The 16,186-nt window shown below is 41.9% G+C and overlaps 1 protein-coding gene across 1 annotated transcript; it reads left to right on the forward strand.

Annotated features, from left to right (window-relative positions):
* Positions 1-1,050: 1,050 nt before the first annotated feature.
* On the forward strand, positions 1,051-16,186 carry plekhg7 (pleckstrin homology domain containing, family G (with RhoGef domain) member 7). Its single transcript, XM_087797245.1, has 17 exons — positions 1,051-1,200; positions 1,684-2,425; positions 2,999-3,021; positions 7,397-7,515; positions 9,186-9,223; positions 9,566-9,667; positions 9,988-10,137; positions 10,208-10,303; positions 12,084-12,182; positions 12,262-12,375; positions 12,491-12,665; positions 14,278-14,393; positions 14,458-14,545; positions 15,342-15,421; positions 15,491-15,644; positions 15,714-15,811; positions 15,914-16,186. The coding sequence occupies exons 2-17, from the start codon at positions 1,814-1,816 to the stop codon at positions 16,022-16,024; spliced, it is 2,175 nt and encodes a 724-aa protein (XP_087653371.1). The 5' UTR covers positions 1,051-1,200; positions 1,684-1,813; the 3' UTR covers positions 16,025-16,186.

The raw sequence follows: 16,186 nt of genomic DNA on the forward strand, positions 1-16,186 counted from the left end.
CTAACAATATTCACATCTTGGAGTTGGCTCAGCTGTTAAAATAGATTTGTCTTTTTATGAAATGGCATCACATGATATAAAGTCGGTGAGATTATGGTACTTTTTGTGTTTGCAACTGACTCTAAAAAGAATGTGTTGTATTCATTTTGCAATCCAGTGCAGCATATTTTAAGATCAGAACTTAAGCTCCAGTGACCCTGATTTAGTTGGATAATGTCTGTTGAACTTAACGTAGGAATAGATAAGTCTAAAAAAAAGACTCTGTTCCAGAGTCTCAAAATGTTTTTTTTCTTCAAACACAAAGTACAGTTTTTATATATTTTATATTTTCAATAAAATGACAACAAATCAGTAAAAAAAAAACCAAAGGCACAACTTTTGTGAGGTATTGTTTAATATTGACCCTGACAGAATTCTAGAAATTCTAGAAAATTGTATTTATTTCATTTAAATACAACGTTCATTAGTGATAATAAATAGGGGGGAATACATTCAGAAATATTTCAATAGCTGTGGAAAGCACATAAGATAAAAAATAAATATATTTTGGATGGCTGGATTGTATTGCATGCTTTTATTTCCTTAAGATTTAAAATGATCTGAACAGATTCTACAGAAATTATTGTAGATCTTTTGCAGAAAATTAATAAAAACCACACACAAGAAAACAATTAAATTGTATTTCAGAAACGATTTTAGATTTGAATAAAGAAAAAAAGAATAACCTGCCCCTCAGATTGTAGCATCAAATTCTGGACTGTGTCCTAACAAAGTTTAGGTTTTTTTTAAAAAGAAGTTAAAGCAACCTGGACTTAAAATATTCGATGTGACATTATTCTCTCTCTCTCTTTTTTTAAATGTTTTATTTCAGCCACCCTTTGTACAAGTTTTATTTTTCTAACCGATCTTTGAGAGAGAGAGGGAGTGTGTGTGTGTGTGTGAGCGAGAGAGAGAGAGAGAGAGAGAGAGAGAGAGAGAGAGAGAGAGAGAGAGAGAGAGAGAGAGAGAGAGAGAGAGAGCACCTTTCCTCGGGTGACTCAAGCCTCCACTCCCTCGCTTCTCTCAGTCCGCACCTGCGTGTCTAACCGTCCACAGAAGTGTTTTTGTTGAGGATTCAAAGATCTCTGCTGGACAACAACTTTAAAAAAAAGAAAGGAGACTAACCTCAACTACTTCTCGTCTGCTCTCATGTCTCGCACAGTAAGTAAAACGATCATCTCGTTAATGTTACGCACGTTATCGCGTTCTTTCGTTTCTGTTGACATTCACCACAGATGTACGTGCAGAGATAATACCTTTGTTTATTTGCGTCGCCTCGGCAGCACAACAGGTATTATTACTCTATGTTTTTAAATAGAATTGTCGAGGAAGAAGTCGTTTGTTTGAATATACTTTCCAATAAACGTTACCGTTTATGTATTTTAGGAGATTAAAGCTATAAAAAAATGAAGATATCCTCTTGTAATATTCGCAGTTCTTTTAAGGTTTTGAAAATGGTCCTAAACACACAGCGTGACAAGTACTTGTTGTTTTCGTTGTTGTTGTCATGAACTAAAAATAAACTGTTATTTTACGCAGACATTAACTGGTTTGCCAGTTTAAAAGTCTCCAGGGAGATTATCCAGGCACATGAACCCAGTCCGTGCCTTTCATGCTGAAGTATTGATGCAGTTTCTCTCTCAGAGGCGATGCTGAGAATGGTGTTGGAATGCAACAGGATTACTATCATCTGACCAGCGTTCAGAGGCAGCAGACCCACCCGGACCACCGGCTTTTCTGACCCGCGCTGCCCTACGATGCCTTTGGGGCGAACATGTCTACAATGAAGCACGTTATCCTGCAGGACAAGGAGGTGGACGTCGAGAGGAAGCTGGACTGGAGTTACATAGAGTGGGTCGAGCATGAGGTGCTGGTGCCAGGTGTGGCCAACGCCGAGACCCAGACGGACGGCGGGCGCTTCGAGCACAAGGAGATCCAGACCAGCAGCCCGGTCATCATGCACATAGATCTCAAACGGACACACTCCAAGCTGAAACACTTGTCCCTGGTGGACCCGGGGGGCTTGGTGCCGCCTCTGTTCCAGTTCGACCGGCAGGCTCCGGGCCGGATCTCGACCTCCCCGACCCTGAGGAGGATGAGGAGCACCAGGCGGTCTATGATGGACCCGGTCAGGATGGGCAGCACGCAGGAGGAACCGTCCACGACCGCTTCGAGTTCCCCCATCAGAGTCAAGTCCCCGCTGGCCATGAGCCCCCTCTCCGACGGAGAAGTCTGCCAGGACGACCAGTCCAACTCCTCCTGCGGTCGACAACGAACCAGATCGCATCGATCAAAGACTTTCGACAACGGCGTCACGAAGCGGGAATGCCGGAGCGCGCATCCGACCCTAAAGAAAGGCTTTCAATTCCCCGAACCTGAACTACAGGTGAGCGTCACACTCGATCATGTCAGTCCACACACAAAGACGTGAGCGATCGCGACCACGTGAGTCCACATTAATTCACATTAAATCGTTTCACATTCCGAGCTCCATCAAACCATCCACCCCCCCCTGCGGTGGTCGTCCACAATGTGAGCTTTTGACAGCAAATGAATCAGCAGTTACATGCACTGACAGCTCCGACCAAGCCCCGCTGCCCCGGACAGCCCTGGGAAGTCCTCTCCTTGGGCCTCTATTCACCGCAGTCAGCAGTCACCCAATAATGGAGGGGTCAGTGAGCGATGGGAGAAGATAATGGGCAGATCTATTCATCAGATGGCGGCATTCAACGGAGCACATTCTCAATAGAGTGCCGACATTCTCCTCAGATATCACAGGCTTTTGAATCCCGGCGAGCACTTTAAACACTGACTCAAATTTGAATGTCTTTGAAAGTGATATAGTGGCATTGTTGGCAGGAGGAGGCCGGCGCTGCTTCTGCTGCAGAGGCAGCAACTCTTGACAGTCTTTTACACTCCTTTACTGTTCCATCTAACCCTAGTGTTTCTCTTTGCACAGGAGAAAGAGCATCCTGATAACAGGTATGTTGTTAAAATCATCGTCTGATACACACACAAGTCACACATGCTCAGTAGAGAAAACAAGGGCCTTTAAGTTGCGGCGACTGCCAAAGAGAAAATAAGACACATTTTATAGCACTTTATCATTTTTGTAACGTGTCGCTTGAGGTCGCACAGATTAAAGAAAGTAACTCGTACACACTGTTACAGCTTAACAATTGCACAAGGAAAGGTAAACGTCTGTGTCCGAAACTAACTTTGGTGACTTTTTTTGTTGTTTTAGGATATATTTCAGAACACTTTTGTGTTTTAGTGTTTTTGTGCGACACTGTTTATCCATCTGTTATATCATTTTAATCAAGACAGAAGTGGAGAACTCTTCTACTGCTATCTATTAATAGAAATTAATCCTATGGAAATCTAGAAACATGATGTTTCAGAATGAAGGTTTAAATCATGTTGACATTTCTATATAAACATGGTTTAGAAAACAAGGCCTAATCTTAAGAAATGGATTAATTGTGGGCATTAAGTGCAACTATAAGATGTTTCTGAGGTACTAGTAGTTTGGTCTTTGATAACGTTCTTCCTACTGTCCCAAGAACACAACAATTTCAACTATGAGTACAATATGGAGGAAATTGTACTCTTGAATACATCAGGACAATAATTTACAAATACAGTATTTGAGGATGAAGACGGTGTCTTACTCTTCCGGTGATGTTGGTTAAAACACACAATATATAACATAACAATCGCAGACTTTGTTTAGTGAAATAAACCAAAATAACAATGAACTTAATATTTATTTATAGTTATGTACTTAAATTAAGTGGTTTATTTTTTTATCAATTGCAAAAGTACCATCACCATTTTCTTCAACATTTTTAACAAGACCAGCAAAGCAACACTATTGTCCATCGACAAATTAACAACACCAACACAATCTAAAGGCAGACATTTAAAAGCTTTTCCACTCAAAAAGCAAGTTAGAGATACGCCGATCCTAGCTCTCTCTTGCTGCCGTGAAATATTGCGGAAATCCAACCAAGGTATCGTCTTGAAAGACACTTGTCTCAAATGTTAGAACACGATGAAACTGACGGTAGAATATAGCAATATACTGTATGCAATATATAGTGAAACTATGGTATCCAAACAAAAAGATTGTGATCTGTATCTTATCGTGAGGTTCTTCTTGTCAATACTCACTCCTAGACCTCCCTGTCTAAGAAGGTTAAGACCCCTTAAACATCTAGCCTACCTAGCCTAGCATGACTGTTGAGTCTGGTTCGGTACAGTCTTGTGTCCTCAGTCACAGCTTCTTAAAACAAATCTTGCTTTAAAAAACTTGCTGATCACACATCAAGCTCTTGCTGGTGGTCGACCTTCCACATCTTTCAGCTGACAAGACAGTAGGGCTTCTGTGTTTGAGGGGGAAAAAAAAGAAAGTTTTTTAATGACTCAGGGCTCGGACGCCGGGGCCCGTGCGCCTCATGCCCCTGCACACACGTGAGCGAGGGTGATTGGACCCTCGGTTTAAGGAGCCCCATTGTGCATTCATTGTCACTCATGTCTTTGTTAATGGAGCATGAGCTTTTAGAGTTTGGAGAGTCCCATGGTTCTGTGCGGACTGGACAAACCCTCATTAAGGCCTGTTTTCTCTTACACCCCTTTTAATGGGCTACCGAGCTCTTCCCCTCGCTGGATAATTAGGCGGCTATTGTCCCTGTAATTACACCCTGGCACCGCGCCTCCTACAGTGACCGTGGCCAGCCGGCCTATTGGGTGAGAGGGGGACAGTTTTGTTTTTGACCATCATTATTCTCTGTTGTGCGGCGAACAAAGCGCCCATTTTTTTTAGCAAGTGCTCCCTGTAGCCGCGAGGCGGACGAGGAGAGGGCTTCTCCGGCAACAGGATGGCATTGTGAGGGACGCTGTGGAATGAAGTGCACGGAGGCAGTGACCTGTTTTAGAGCTTCTTCTTACTGTCCCATTAGCCACAGGGCTCAGGTGCAGCTGTTATCTCCACTGTTTATTCAGCAAGTGTGTACATCGATCTGGACCGGGTCGGGTGGGGGTTGCTGATATCGGTTTACCACACAGAGAAAGGACCCCTTCTTGCTTTCAAAAAGTGCTTGAAGGCTTGAAAAAAAACAAACAACTGTTGCTGTAGTGAAACTTTCCATGTTTTAGACGAGTTTGGCTTTAACGGAGGCGCCGTTTTTTGTTGGTCCTAAGAGGGGGAAGAGTAATAAACGGTCCAACCACAGATACAGAACAACATTGTTCCTCCTGCTGGCGTGCTGGAGAACCTAACTTCTCCGTGGCCTTCACTGAACCCTCATTAACAGACAACACAAGGATTGTTTGTTCACGTCAACAACAACAACAAAGTTCTCTTTTTGCTGTCAGTTCCCATTTTACCTTGTCTTTGTGCTCGCTTTCTTTGGGTCTAAAAAACAAAAAATGCAGAAGTGGCGAGAGGTGAAGCGCGGAGAGAGGGGTCAGTGACCAACCGTCAATCAGTTTCAAGCCTGACAAAAGTGAGCCTTTGCCTCCGGCGAAAACCTGCTCGTCTGGTTGATTTCTGCTGAGGTGCATTACCTGAACAGCCCTGTTCGTTTTGGCAACATTCGGATGGTTGTCACAATCAAACAAATCCAGTTTTTGTTGTTGTGACTGATCATGTTGGAGTGTGAATCGTCGGCTCTGTTTTCACAATAATCGTCGAGGCTTCCTTGTGTCCGACGGTTCAAAGAAAGCAGGCGTTTTTTGGTGAACCTCAAGTCAAAAGATATTGTAATTTTGCCATAGAATTTGTTATCTGTCTGTACATCTGTAAATACTCGGGATCGTGGAATCTTTTGATCATGTTGCAATCGTCTATCTATTCCAAAAGGAGATAAGTGCAACATATTATCAAATTAATAAAACAACATGGCGTAAGAACAAAATCACATTCTTCAGATTTATCACACGATACAAAACAGCTGTAAACTGAGACCTTTAATCCGTCTGCATCAATTATTCAACGTTGCACATAATTAACAGTTGAACCTCATGTCTGCACATGTCTGTCAAAACCACAGTCTGTGGTGTAAATTAAATGTGAGTGACAGGTTTTTTGATTCATATTTGATGTTTGTCCAAGTTTTTAATTTGTTCGTGTTATTAATATTTGGCGAAAGAAGATAAAATCGCTTTTGCCTTCCTGTGAAACCAAAACCAGAAATCTTACAAGTTTAAAATAAATATAACTGCTCTAACATGATGTGAATCAAATACATGATTATAAATCACACATAAATGAATAAATTAATTCAGAAACACATAGTTGATAAATGTGAAGTTTTAGTAAGAAAGCAAATAATGTATAAAGGCTAAGGGCTAAAGCTAATGAACTATAAGGACCTTATTTTACAGTGGAAATAAATTCTTGAGTTTACAAAGTTTCAATCTATTTATTGTTTTAATACATGTTTTTAAACTACTACAAAGCGCTAACATATGAACTGACGTAAAAAAAAGGTTTTTTTTAAATAAGACATAATATTGTTAACTGTCAGTTTATCTTAAAATGCTAACACGGAGCAACTACATTGTTCTGTGAGTATTTATTAAACTCTGTAAGCTACTGATTTTATAAATAAATATTAAACTCTTTTAAGTTCAAACATGGAACCATAAACCAAACATTTAGTTTTTTAAACTGAATGAAATGCAACAGAGTGCTAAGCAAGCTAAATGGCAAAACACTTTTGTTTAAGTTAATACAACACAAATGAATCATTCTAATGAAATAAATATATATATTTTTTCAATTAACTTAAAAAAACGAATCTGTTCAAGCCTAAAGAAAAAAAAAATTCTGCTTAAACATATTAATCTATATTTTTTCTTTGATAGAAGTACCAACAGTAATAAAGTAATAAATTCAATTCTATCTTGGCTTTAATTCCAAACATATTGTCAGAACGTCACGCGTCTCCACCCACAGTGAAGCACTTTAGCAGAAGAAATGAACGGCAGTCTTGGCCTGGAGCTAAAAGGCAGGTCGCAGAATTCTTGCTTCAGTCAGTAGCTGTGAAAAGGAGAGCGAACGAAGGATTATGAGCAAACAGTGACGTGTCATCTCCTTTCACACCGATTTCAGTTAACCATTAATCAAAACTGCCGACTCATGTTCACGTACGAGTGCCGGACAATAAGACGATATTGGGATAGGATTCGCCAAAAATGACTTATTATTAGTGTTATTCGTGCAACTTTCCACACTTTCACTATCACATCATAACAGTCATCATAATAGTTAGTATTTTAGTTCCTCTCTCTCAACAAAGCTGTCACGTTTCAAGGGTTGTTGTCTCATGCGCTTCACCTGTCGCACCTGCAGGCTGAAGGAAAGGAGGCGGAGCTCCGTGGTGGTCAGTCTGGCCGGGATGGACGTCTCGCCCGGAGACCTCTTCGTGTCCAACGGAGCCGCCGACATGCTTAACGGGACCAACTTCTCTGGTAAAACACGTGTTAAATCAACTGTGCTGTGTCTCAAATCGCATACTAGCGTACTAAAAGTTAGTCTTTTTAGTACGTTAGTACGTCTCAATTCTTAGTATGCGAAATTTAGTGCGCCATGCACACTAAATTGGCGTACTAACACGCCCACAAAACTAGCATGGTTCGATGGACACTAACCACACTAAACAGCCGCCATTTTAGTGACGTTTTAAACGGAAGTTACGTCATATATAAATGCATATATATGCATATACTTAAATGTGTATTTTCAGCAGCAGTAGGAGGATAAACACGTCTTCGGTGCTGATACCAGCTTAAATATCTCGCGATTATTTAGATTCTCATATTTTTTCTTTATTTCTTTTTCCAAAGTTGCAATACGTGCTGCCAGCAGGTGTCGGCGATAGCGTTCAAACAGCTGCTTGAAACATCGTTAAATAGAAGTAGAAGAAGAAGCTGTCATGTGATTTCCGGTTAGTGTGTAGCTTCAGGGTTTGATTTGAGACATACTATCTGCGGAGAATTTGCGTACTAGTTAGTATGCATACTAAACTGATGCATACTAACTTCTAGCATACTAAGATTAGTATGCGATTTGAGACACAGCACTGGTCTTCATTTAAAGCAACAATAAGTAACATTTGGACATCATTAGTATTTAAAACAAATGTTTTATTTAAAGAGTGTGTGAGTGTCACATGACCACATAACTGCTTTACTGCAGTGTTTTCACGTGAAGTACTGAGAGACTTTACCAGGAAGATAAAACCAGACAATTATACACTTTATTAGCCATTTGGACCAGAGCAACTAAAATAAAAGTAAACATTTCTCTGCACAATTTAACTTTACTTTAATAAAAAAAACAACTGATGAATTAAATTAAACGGCAACAGAGCCAGTTTACTCAGTAGTGAACCGGGATTGTACAGGGAATGTCTTTGGGATTCGGACCCATGAAAGAGAGTATGGTTCTTGTGTGGAGTAAATGGGACGGAGGCCTCCAAAAATCCTATAGGGGCCTTTGGGAGTCATTCAAGTGTGGCCAGTTCTGGGCTCCGAAAAAAAAAAGGTTTTCCCTCTTTGATGGATTTGATTCTTGCCAATGCAATTCTATCTTCATTATGAGTACACGGCCTGGGATATTGGAACTTCGGTTTTGTGGACCGGAATGCTTCAATAGTATGGAGTATCAAAACATACTTTGTCTTTTTAGGGCCAAGTTTCTGTTCACACGCGTGATCAAAACTTGTAGATTTTTCTGAAAAGAAACTGACAAAGACTTGAGACAACATATTGATCGTTTTGCATTTTGCTTTTTTTTTCGATGTAAGTAAATAAGTAATTTTAATTTATATAGCGCTTTTCCATACCAGGGTCACAAAGCGCTTAAACAATCAAAACAATACTCAATAAAGTATATACTTTAAAGGTCAAGATAAAAAACAGGCCAAAAACACAAAAAAATACTGCTCTTATTATATTATATTTGTGTTATTTGTAATGGGATTTTCTTTTTGTTAAAATTGTTATTGAAAACAGTATCATTCAGGACCCGGTATCGGTACCAGGACCAGTATGACCCAGACAACTTGACGTCATCTTTTGATTGTGTTTAACCAACTTTTTTTTCGGACGCACTTTGATACGTTCCTTCCGCTCCGCAGACACAAAGAAGTCCAAGTGGCCCTTCAGACGCAGTACGGTAGGTGTGTTTTTGTGTGTCTTTCGGTGGGTTTGTTGTGTGCCTTCTGTCTGTGTTGTATGTGCGCACTTGTGGTTTTGTTTTGATGTACTTGTTGCAGCAATGGCCAGTTGGTCTGGACATTGTTCTCTGACCCACTTCTCAAAGCAGATTAATGTGGCTCCTCTTATCCCTTCTCTGGCCCGCTCGCCTCTCTGTAATTGGTCGGCACACGAAATACCCGACTTAAGCCAAATTTGTTAATTTAGTGTTTGAGCATTCGGGACTGTGCAAATATTTGAGCGTCTCACACACACACACACACACACACACACTCACTGAGAAACCGATGACATTTTTCAGACGAAAGGGAAGGTGGCCGTGGGAACGGCGTCGGACATCGAGAAGTGTCTGTCGACGGTTCAGATCCAGGACTGGGGCGACGGTGACTTCCAGAGGTTTAAGGTGAGTTTTCACGCCGTCTGCTGTGTAAAAGCGGCTTGTGTGTGTGTGTGTGTGTGTGTGTTTTGTGTGTAAATCCAGCTCTTGATTGCACAGCCAGTGATTCCCAGGTTAAGCTGAACAAACCAGATTTCTAGAAAAGTAACAGAAAAAGACGTGTTTACGTAAGAACCTGAATTTCTGGGCCGTAACTTTTAAGTCGACAAACAAAAAAAGAAAAAGCGTGTCGGCGACGTCTACTGATGTGATGGTTGTGTTGACTTTTGATTTGTGTGCGTCTCCGTCGCTCACCGAGCTGTGTCGCCCCGTGTGTGTGAGCGCAGGATTTCTCCCTCTCGGACTTCCTGCGGGACCAGTCGTCCGAGCTCAGCGCCGCCGCCGACCCTCTGGGCTTCAAGACAAAGGAGGCCATCTGGGAACTCTTCACCAGCGAGTGCGTTTACTTCCTGGATCAGCTCATGGTCCTCAAAGAGGTGAGTGTTCTCAACAAAAAAAAACCCTCCTTCTTCACCTTCACTTACTCATTCTCTTCTCCATCCAAAGGTGTTTCTGGAGACGCTGATGCACCTGCAGGAGAGGAACTGCTTGACGGACGTGGAGAGCTGGAGGATGTTTGCGAACCTCAAGGAGCTTTGTCTGGTGAGAATGACTGACGTCTCAAAGTTACCGGCGTCGTAAACTAAAAACTATTCGGCGTCAAGAATCTGCTGTCGAGCCACGAGACGTAGAAGAGAAACTCCTCATGTTCAGAACTGACGAGTTCTCAAGACGAGTCAGAAGCTACTGTTATGTAAGACATCCACACAACTATATGGAATAATTTATATTCAATATAGATGTTACAAGTGTTTTTAATTTATATAATGAGTTTGATGACAGTAGGAAAAACATTCCTCTACGCTGGACGTGTGTCCTTGAAAGATAGTTGTTGTGTAGTAATACTACTAAGCCTTGTGGAATAATACCACTAACCCTTCTACTAAGCCTTGTGTAGTAATACTACTAAGCCTCGTGGAATAATACCACTAAGCCTCCTACTAAGCTTTGTGTAGTAATACTACTAAGCCTTGTGTAGTAATACTACTAAGCCTCGTGGAATAATACCACTAAGCCTCCTACTAAGCCTTGTGTAGTAATACTACTAAGCCTTGTGGAATAATACCACTAACCCTTCTACTAAGCCTTGTGTAGTAATACTACTAAGCCTTGTGTAGTAATACTACTAAGCCTCGTGGAATAATACCACTAAGCCTCCTACTAAGCTTTGTGTAGTAATACTACTAAGCCTTGTGTAGTAATACTAATAAGCCTTGTGTAGTAATACTACTAAGCCTCATGGAATAATACCACTAAGCCTCCTACTAAGCCTTGTGTAGTAATACTACTAAGCCTCATGGAATAATACCACTAAGCCTCCTACTAAGCCTTGTGTAGTAATACTACTAAGCCTTGTGTAGTAATACTACTAAGCCTCGTGGAATAATACCACTAAGCCTCCTACTAAGCCTTGTGTAGTAATACTACTAAGCCTTGTGTAGTAATACTACTAAGCCTTGTGTAGTAATACTACTAAGCCTCGTGGAATAATACCACTAAGCCTCCTACTAAGCTTTGTGTAGTAATACTACTAAGCCTTGTGTAGTAATACTACTAAGCCTCGTGGAATAATACCACTAAGCCTCCTACTAAGCCTTGTGTAGTAATACTACTAAGCCTTGTGTAGTAATACTAATAAGCCTTGTGTAGTAATACTACTAAGCCTTGTGTAGTAATACTAATAAGCCTTGTGTAGTAATACTACTAAGCCTCGTGGAGTAATACTACTGGGCCTTGTTAATTAATACTATGGCGCCATGTGGAGTAATAACACAAAGCTTCGTGGAGTATTAATACTAAGCCTCGTAAAGTAATACTACAAAGCTTCGTGGAGTGATAAATACTAAGCCTCGTGGAGTAATAATACAAAGCCTTGTGGAGAAATACTACAGAGTCTTACGGAGTAATATTATGGCGCCTCGTGGAGTAATACTAGGAAGCCTCGTGAAATAATATTACAAATCCTCTTGAAGTAATACTACAGAGCCTCGCGGAGTAATATTACTAAGCCTCGTGATATAATACTATTGTGCCTCGTGGAGTAATACTACAAATCCTTGTGAAGTAATACTACGGAGCCTCGCGGAGTAATAACATGGAGACTCGCGGAGTAATACTACGAAGCAAGTTTAAGGATTTTAAATGGGCCTTATAGTCCAAAATCTACGGTACTAAAATTCCAATGGGCCGTTTAAATGATGAAAAACTAATAGTTGAGGATTAAACTATTAATCTTATTGTCTCTGACTGTCGTGGACGGTGTGTGTTTTCATTCTCACGCTGGACTCTGAATGTGTTTAAAGCCCGTGTGTCTCTGCTGCAGGTGAGCAACGACTTCCTCAACAGCCTCCTGCGCGTCATCAAGGACACGCTGGAGCTCAGCGAGGGCGAGGGTTCGAGTCTGCTGGAGCTGCTGAGCAAGGTCAGCCACACCGACACCTGACATCCAACACGTGAAACCTGAGAGTCTTCTCAACCTCCGTCCCGTCTCTTGGTCTCAGGCGTTCCAGGGCAGCGTCTGCCCGTCCCTGCAGAAGTACTGCCTCAACTACGCCACGGCTCTGCTCTACCTGACCAGCCTCAAGTCCAGGGAGGACTTCGGATCCTACGTGAAGGTACCCCCTGATGATGACAGGGCACCGGCTCTGTTGGCTGTCATCACCGAAGAATGCAAACCTCTCCCTTTCATCCTTCCTTCTGACCTCTGACCCCTCCTCCCCCCCCCCTCAGTGGTGCGAGAGGAAGGATCAGTGCCGGCGGCTGCAGCTCCGGGACCTGCTGGTGGTCCCGCTCCAGAGGCTGACCCGCTACCCGCTGCTGCTGCGCAACATCGCCAAGAGGTTCCAGGCGGAGGAGGCGAGCCGAGGCCTGCAGGCGGTGGCGGAGCAGGTGGACACGTCCATATGTGAGTCTTCTGTCGGCGCGTCCTGACGAGAGTGACAGACGACAGATGTTATCAGTCTCTGCTGCTCTCTGCGAGTCTCCACAGGCGGAGCAGATGCTGGTTTGTCCACAAAAGTGTCAGAATATCAGCCGCCATGAGCGAGAAACACTACATTAGAAGAAAATGTTCTTAACCTTGTGTTGACAGGATTTGAGGAATTACAGAAACACGAGGTGAAAGTAGAGAATCTTTTACCGTCACTCCCTGAACTTTCACAGAACGACGCCCTAAACACAGAGCACGAGTCAAGAGTCAGACACACACCACAGCTCCTGAACAACGGGTTTCCAATAGTGATAAAAACAGGAGATTTACTTTATAATGCAGCTGCAGTGATGAGTTTACTGAGAGGGAGTGAGATTTTGAACGAGTTAGAAAACAAATTGGCAAAACATTTTCTTTAGAAGGCCTAAATTTCAAGTCTTACCACACAAGCTAATGCATTATGCATATTGGCAGCAGCAATCTGCCTATAAGCCAGTTCACCGAGAGGGAGTGAGAAGAAAGTATAGTTTTATTGAAATGTGTGCGATTTGGGGGGTTATTAAGTATTAAAAAAGTATTTTATTTGAAGTAGAAGGCTACAAAGACTTCCTAACACACAAGCTAAAACAACATCTGGACATTAGAATTAATAATTAGCCAAAAAAAAGAGTAATAAGTTAAAGTTGTTAAGTTAAAATAGTCAAGTGTGTCAAACTCAATCAAACAAGGGGCCAAAATCTGCCGTTAAATTGATTAATAATGTTCTTATTAACCTCAGTTTTAATGTACTGAAAATCCATATTCTCTGCTCCTTATCTTACCTCAATCACTGGCATCTGTATAGGTTCACAATATCAACATGAACATTAATCTACTTTCATTTTGAGCCAACAGTCCGGCGGGCCACATAAAATAACTCGGCGGGCCAGATAAGGCCCCTGACCCATGAGTTTTACGCAAGTGTGTCAAGGAGAAAAAAAGTTGTTTTAAAGTTTCTAACATGTGTGAATATTTTGTATTATTTAAACTGTCACTACAAGGTTAAACATGTTAATGTTATTTAGGGGAAAAGGGGACGAATGCATATTTTTTAACAATAAAATCAACATAATCCGTTTACGACTAATGAATAAAAGGTTAACAATTGTAAGTAAGTAAGTAATTTGTATTTATATAGCGCTTTTCCAGACCAGGGTCACAAAGCACTTAAACAATCAAAACAATACTCAATCAAATATATACCTTAAAGGTCAAGATAATACTGAGAACAACACAGGAGTTTCAGAAAGCCCAAACAATATGCCATAAAGAAGGTGAATAATAAATAAAATAAAGTACAAGTTGGATTTTAATGACATTTTCTTTGTCCCCTTAAATCCTCAAATCAGTGGATGAAATCTTCCGCACGAGGAAGTGTCACCTGAACTGCAGCTGGACTATCACCAGCGTGATGTGTCGGCCAATGTCCTCGAGGCGTGTTCGACTTTCCTCCGCGCTCACGCCCTTATTTGTCCGGCAACCGTCGCACACATGGCAACAAGCGGAAAGATCATTGAAAAGAGTGTGTGACTCTGGAACATGTGTGCAGGTGACCTGGAGGGGAAGGTCAAGTGGCTGGAGAACTACCAGATGGTGAAGCAGCTGAGGGACGCGCTGGTGTGGCTGCCCGTGTGGGAGCGAGACAAGAGGGCGTTCGTACCCGAGGTCGGGTTCTAGTCCGAGGCGGATCTGTCGGCGTCCGGTTCTGACGCTGCTTCTTCTCTTGCAGAACCTGAAGCATCTGCTGAAGCCCGTCACCCTGGAGAACCTCATCTCTCACAGAAGTCTGCTGCACGAAGGGAAGCTGGTGCTCACGGGTGTGTTTTCACAACACACACTGCAGGTCACACACCCATACTGATGACATCATCACCGCGAGACAAAGCGTTGCTATTATTAATGATGGGAGAAAAGGTATCGATGGTGAATCAACGTGTCATTAGATGATGAGACATCTTTAGTTCTGCACGTCGGGTGACTCGTGTCCCTTTGACGTGAATGATGAGGTTATAGTGAAACTATGAACTTTATTTTTTCCTTTTATATTTTTTATACATTTTTTTTTTCATAAGAAACTAAAAAATAAATAATAAAATATTTGCTGAAATACTTTTCCAGGTGAAAGGAGATTTTGTAAAATAATTGTACATATTATTTAATTAATATAATTGTATTTTTTTTTCTCTCATACTATATTGTACATGAAAATAAACTGTAAAATATGTATATTTGAAAGTAAGTAAGTAAGTCATTTTTAAAGTGCTTTTAAATTACATTTATTCAGTTACTTTATTATTTTTTATTTAAAACTAATTGAACTGACTAAATAAGATACAAATATAAATTTAAAGAAATCCATTTACCGGTCAAAATTGTTTCCCGCCAAAATAAAGCTCTATTCCTATTTCTTTATTTTTATTTTTGGCTTGACGGCCTCATACAACAGTCATTGTAATCACTGTGGCCTCTTATGGAATTGAATTCAAGATTCTTTGGTCCTTCATCTTGACACTCCACAGAACCAGCAGCTGGTCATCCTGGTGTCGTCATGAAACACGTTTCCAGGATTGATTTCTCACTAAAAGACGTTGAAGGATCTGAACTTTGTTTCAGAAAACACGAAGCTGGTCGACGTCTATCTCTTCCTGTTCGACGAGTTCCTGCTCATCACGAAGATCAAGAGAAGCAAGAAGGTGAGACGTCAGGATCTTCTCCACGGCTCCTCATCTCCGTTGACCGTCTTCTTCTCCTCCTCCTCGCAGCGATCAGCAGGACCGGACCAGAACCCCCTCAGGCCGCCCCAGAACCTGGAGTTGGAGCAGCTGCTGAAGGAGGGAGGCACCTTCACGGTTCTGGATCAGCCCGTGTCTCTGGACCGACTCCAGCTCAGGAACGTGGACCAGCTGAACGCATCAAGTAATTGATGGTCGTGAAAACTGAAGCGTCTCACTTTGACTCAACATCTTTTTTTTTTCCTTTGAGCAGCATCTGGACTTCCTCACTCCTTCATCATCACACACCAGAACAGGTACCAGCAGTGCATCGGTGCCTTCATCCTCCAGGCCGGGTCGGAGACCGCCAAGGTGATTGAAATGACCCCACATTTTGAATGGTCATCATGTTTTTTGGCCAGAATGACATCTTCAAATGACTTACAAAGTAACACAGTTTTCTCTCCGTCTCAGAAAGCGTGGATGTCAAAGATAGAGGGCGCTGTGACGGCGCTGCTGAAGCAGGACTCTCAGCAGCCTCGGGTCAAGAACTCCTCGTCGTGGATCGAGTCCTCGCAGATCTGACACAAGAAGTGACGCCTGAACAGTTTCCTGTCGACTTGCACTTCAGTGTCAGCAGCTGCTGACGTAGCAGATAAATACGGACTTTCCAGCTCACGTGCCTCTTCCTCGAGTTGATTTGTAAAAGAATAAAGTTTTGGTTCTTCTGAGAGTTTTACAACTCGA

This window comes from Callionymus lyra, chromosome 8 (assembly GCF_982586985.1).
Source record: "Callionymus lyra chromosome 8, fCalLyr1.hap1.1, whole genome shotgun sequence".
Classification (NCBI taxonomy): domain Eukaryota; kingdom Metazoa; phylum Chordata; class Actinopteri; order Syngnathiformes; family Callionymidae; genus Callionymus; species Callionymus lyra.

What these genes read in the sequence shown, in the direction of transcription:
- plekhg7 (XM_087797245.1), top strand. Translation starts at nt 1,814, where the DNA reads ATGTCTACAATGAAGCACGTTATCCTGCAGGACAAGGAGGTGGACGTC. An exon ending in TAACGGGACCAACTTCTCTG is followed by an intron (nt 7,516 to 9,185) that starts GTAAAACACGTG and finishes TCCGCTCCGCAG; the next exon opens with ACACAAAGAAGTCCAAGTGG. An exon ending in GCAGGTGGACACGTCCATAT is followed by an intron (nt 12,666 to 14,277) that starts GTGAGTCTTCTG and finishes ACATGTGTGCAG; the next exon opens with GTGACCTGGAGGGGAAGGTC.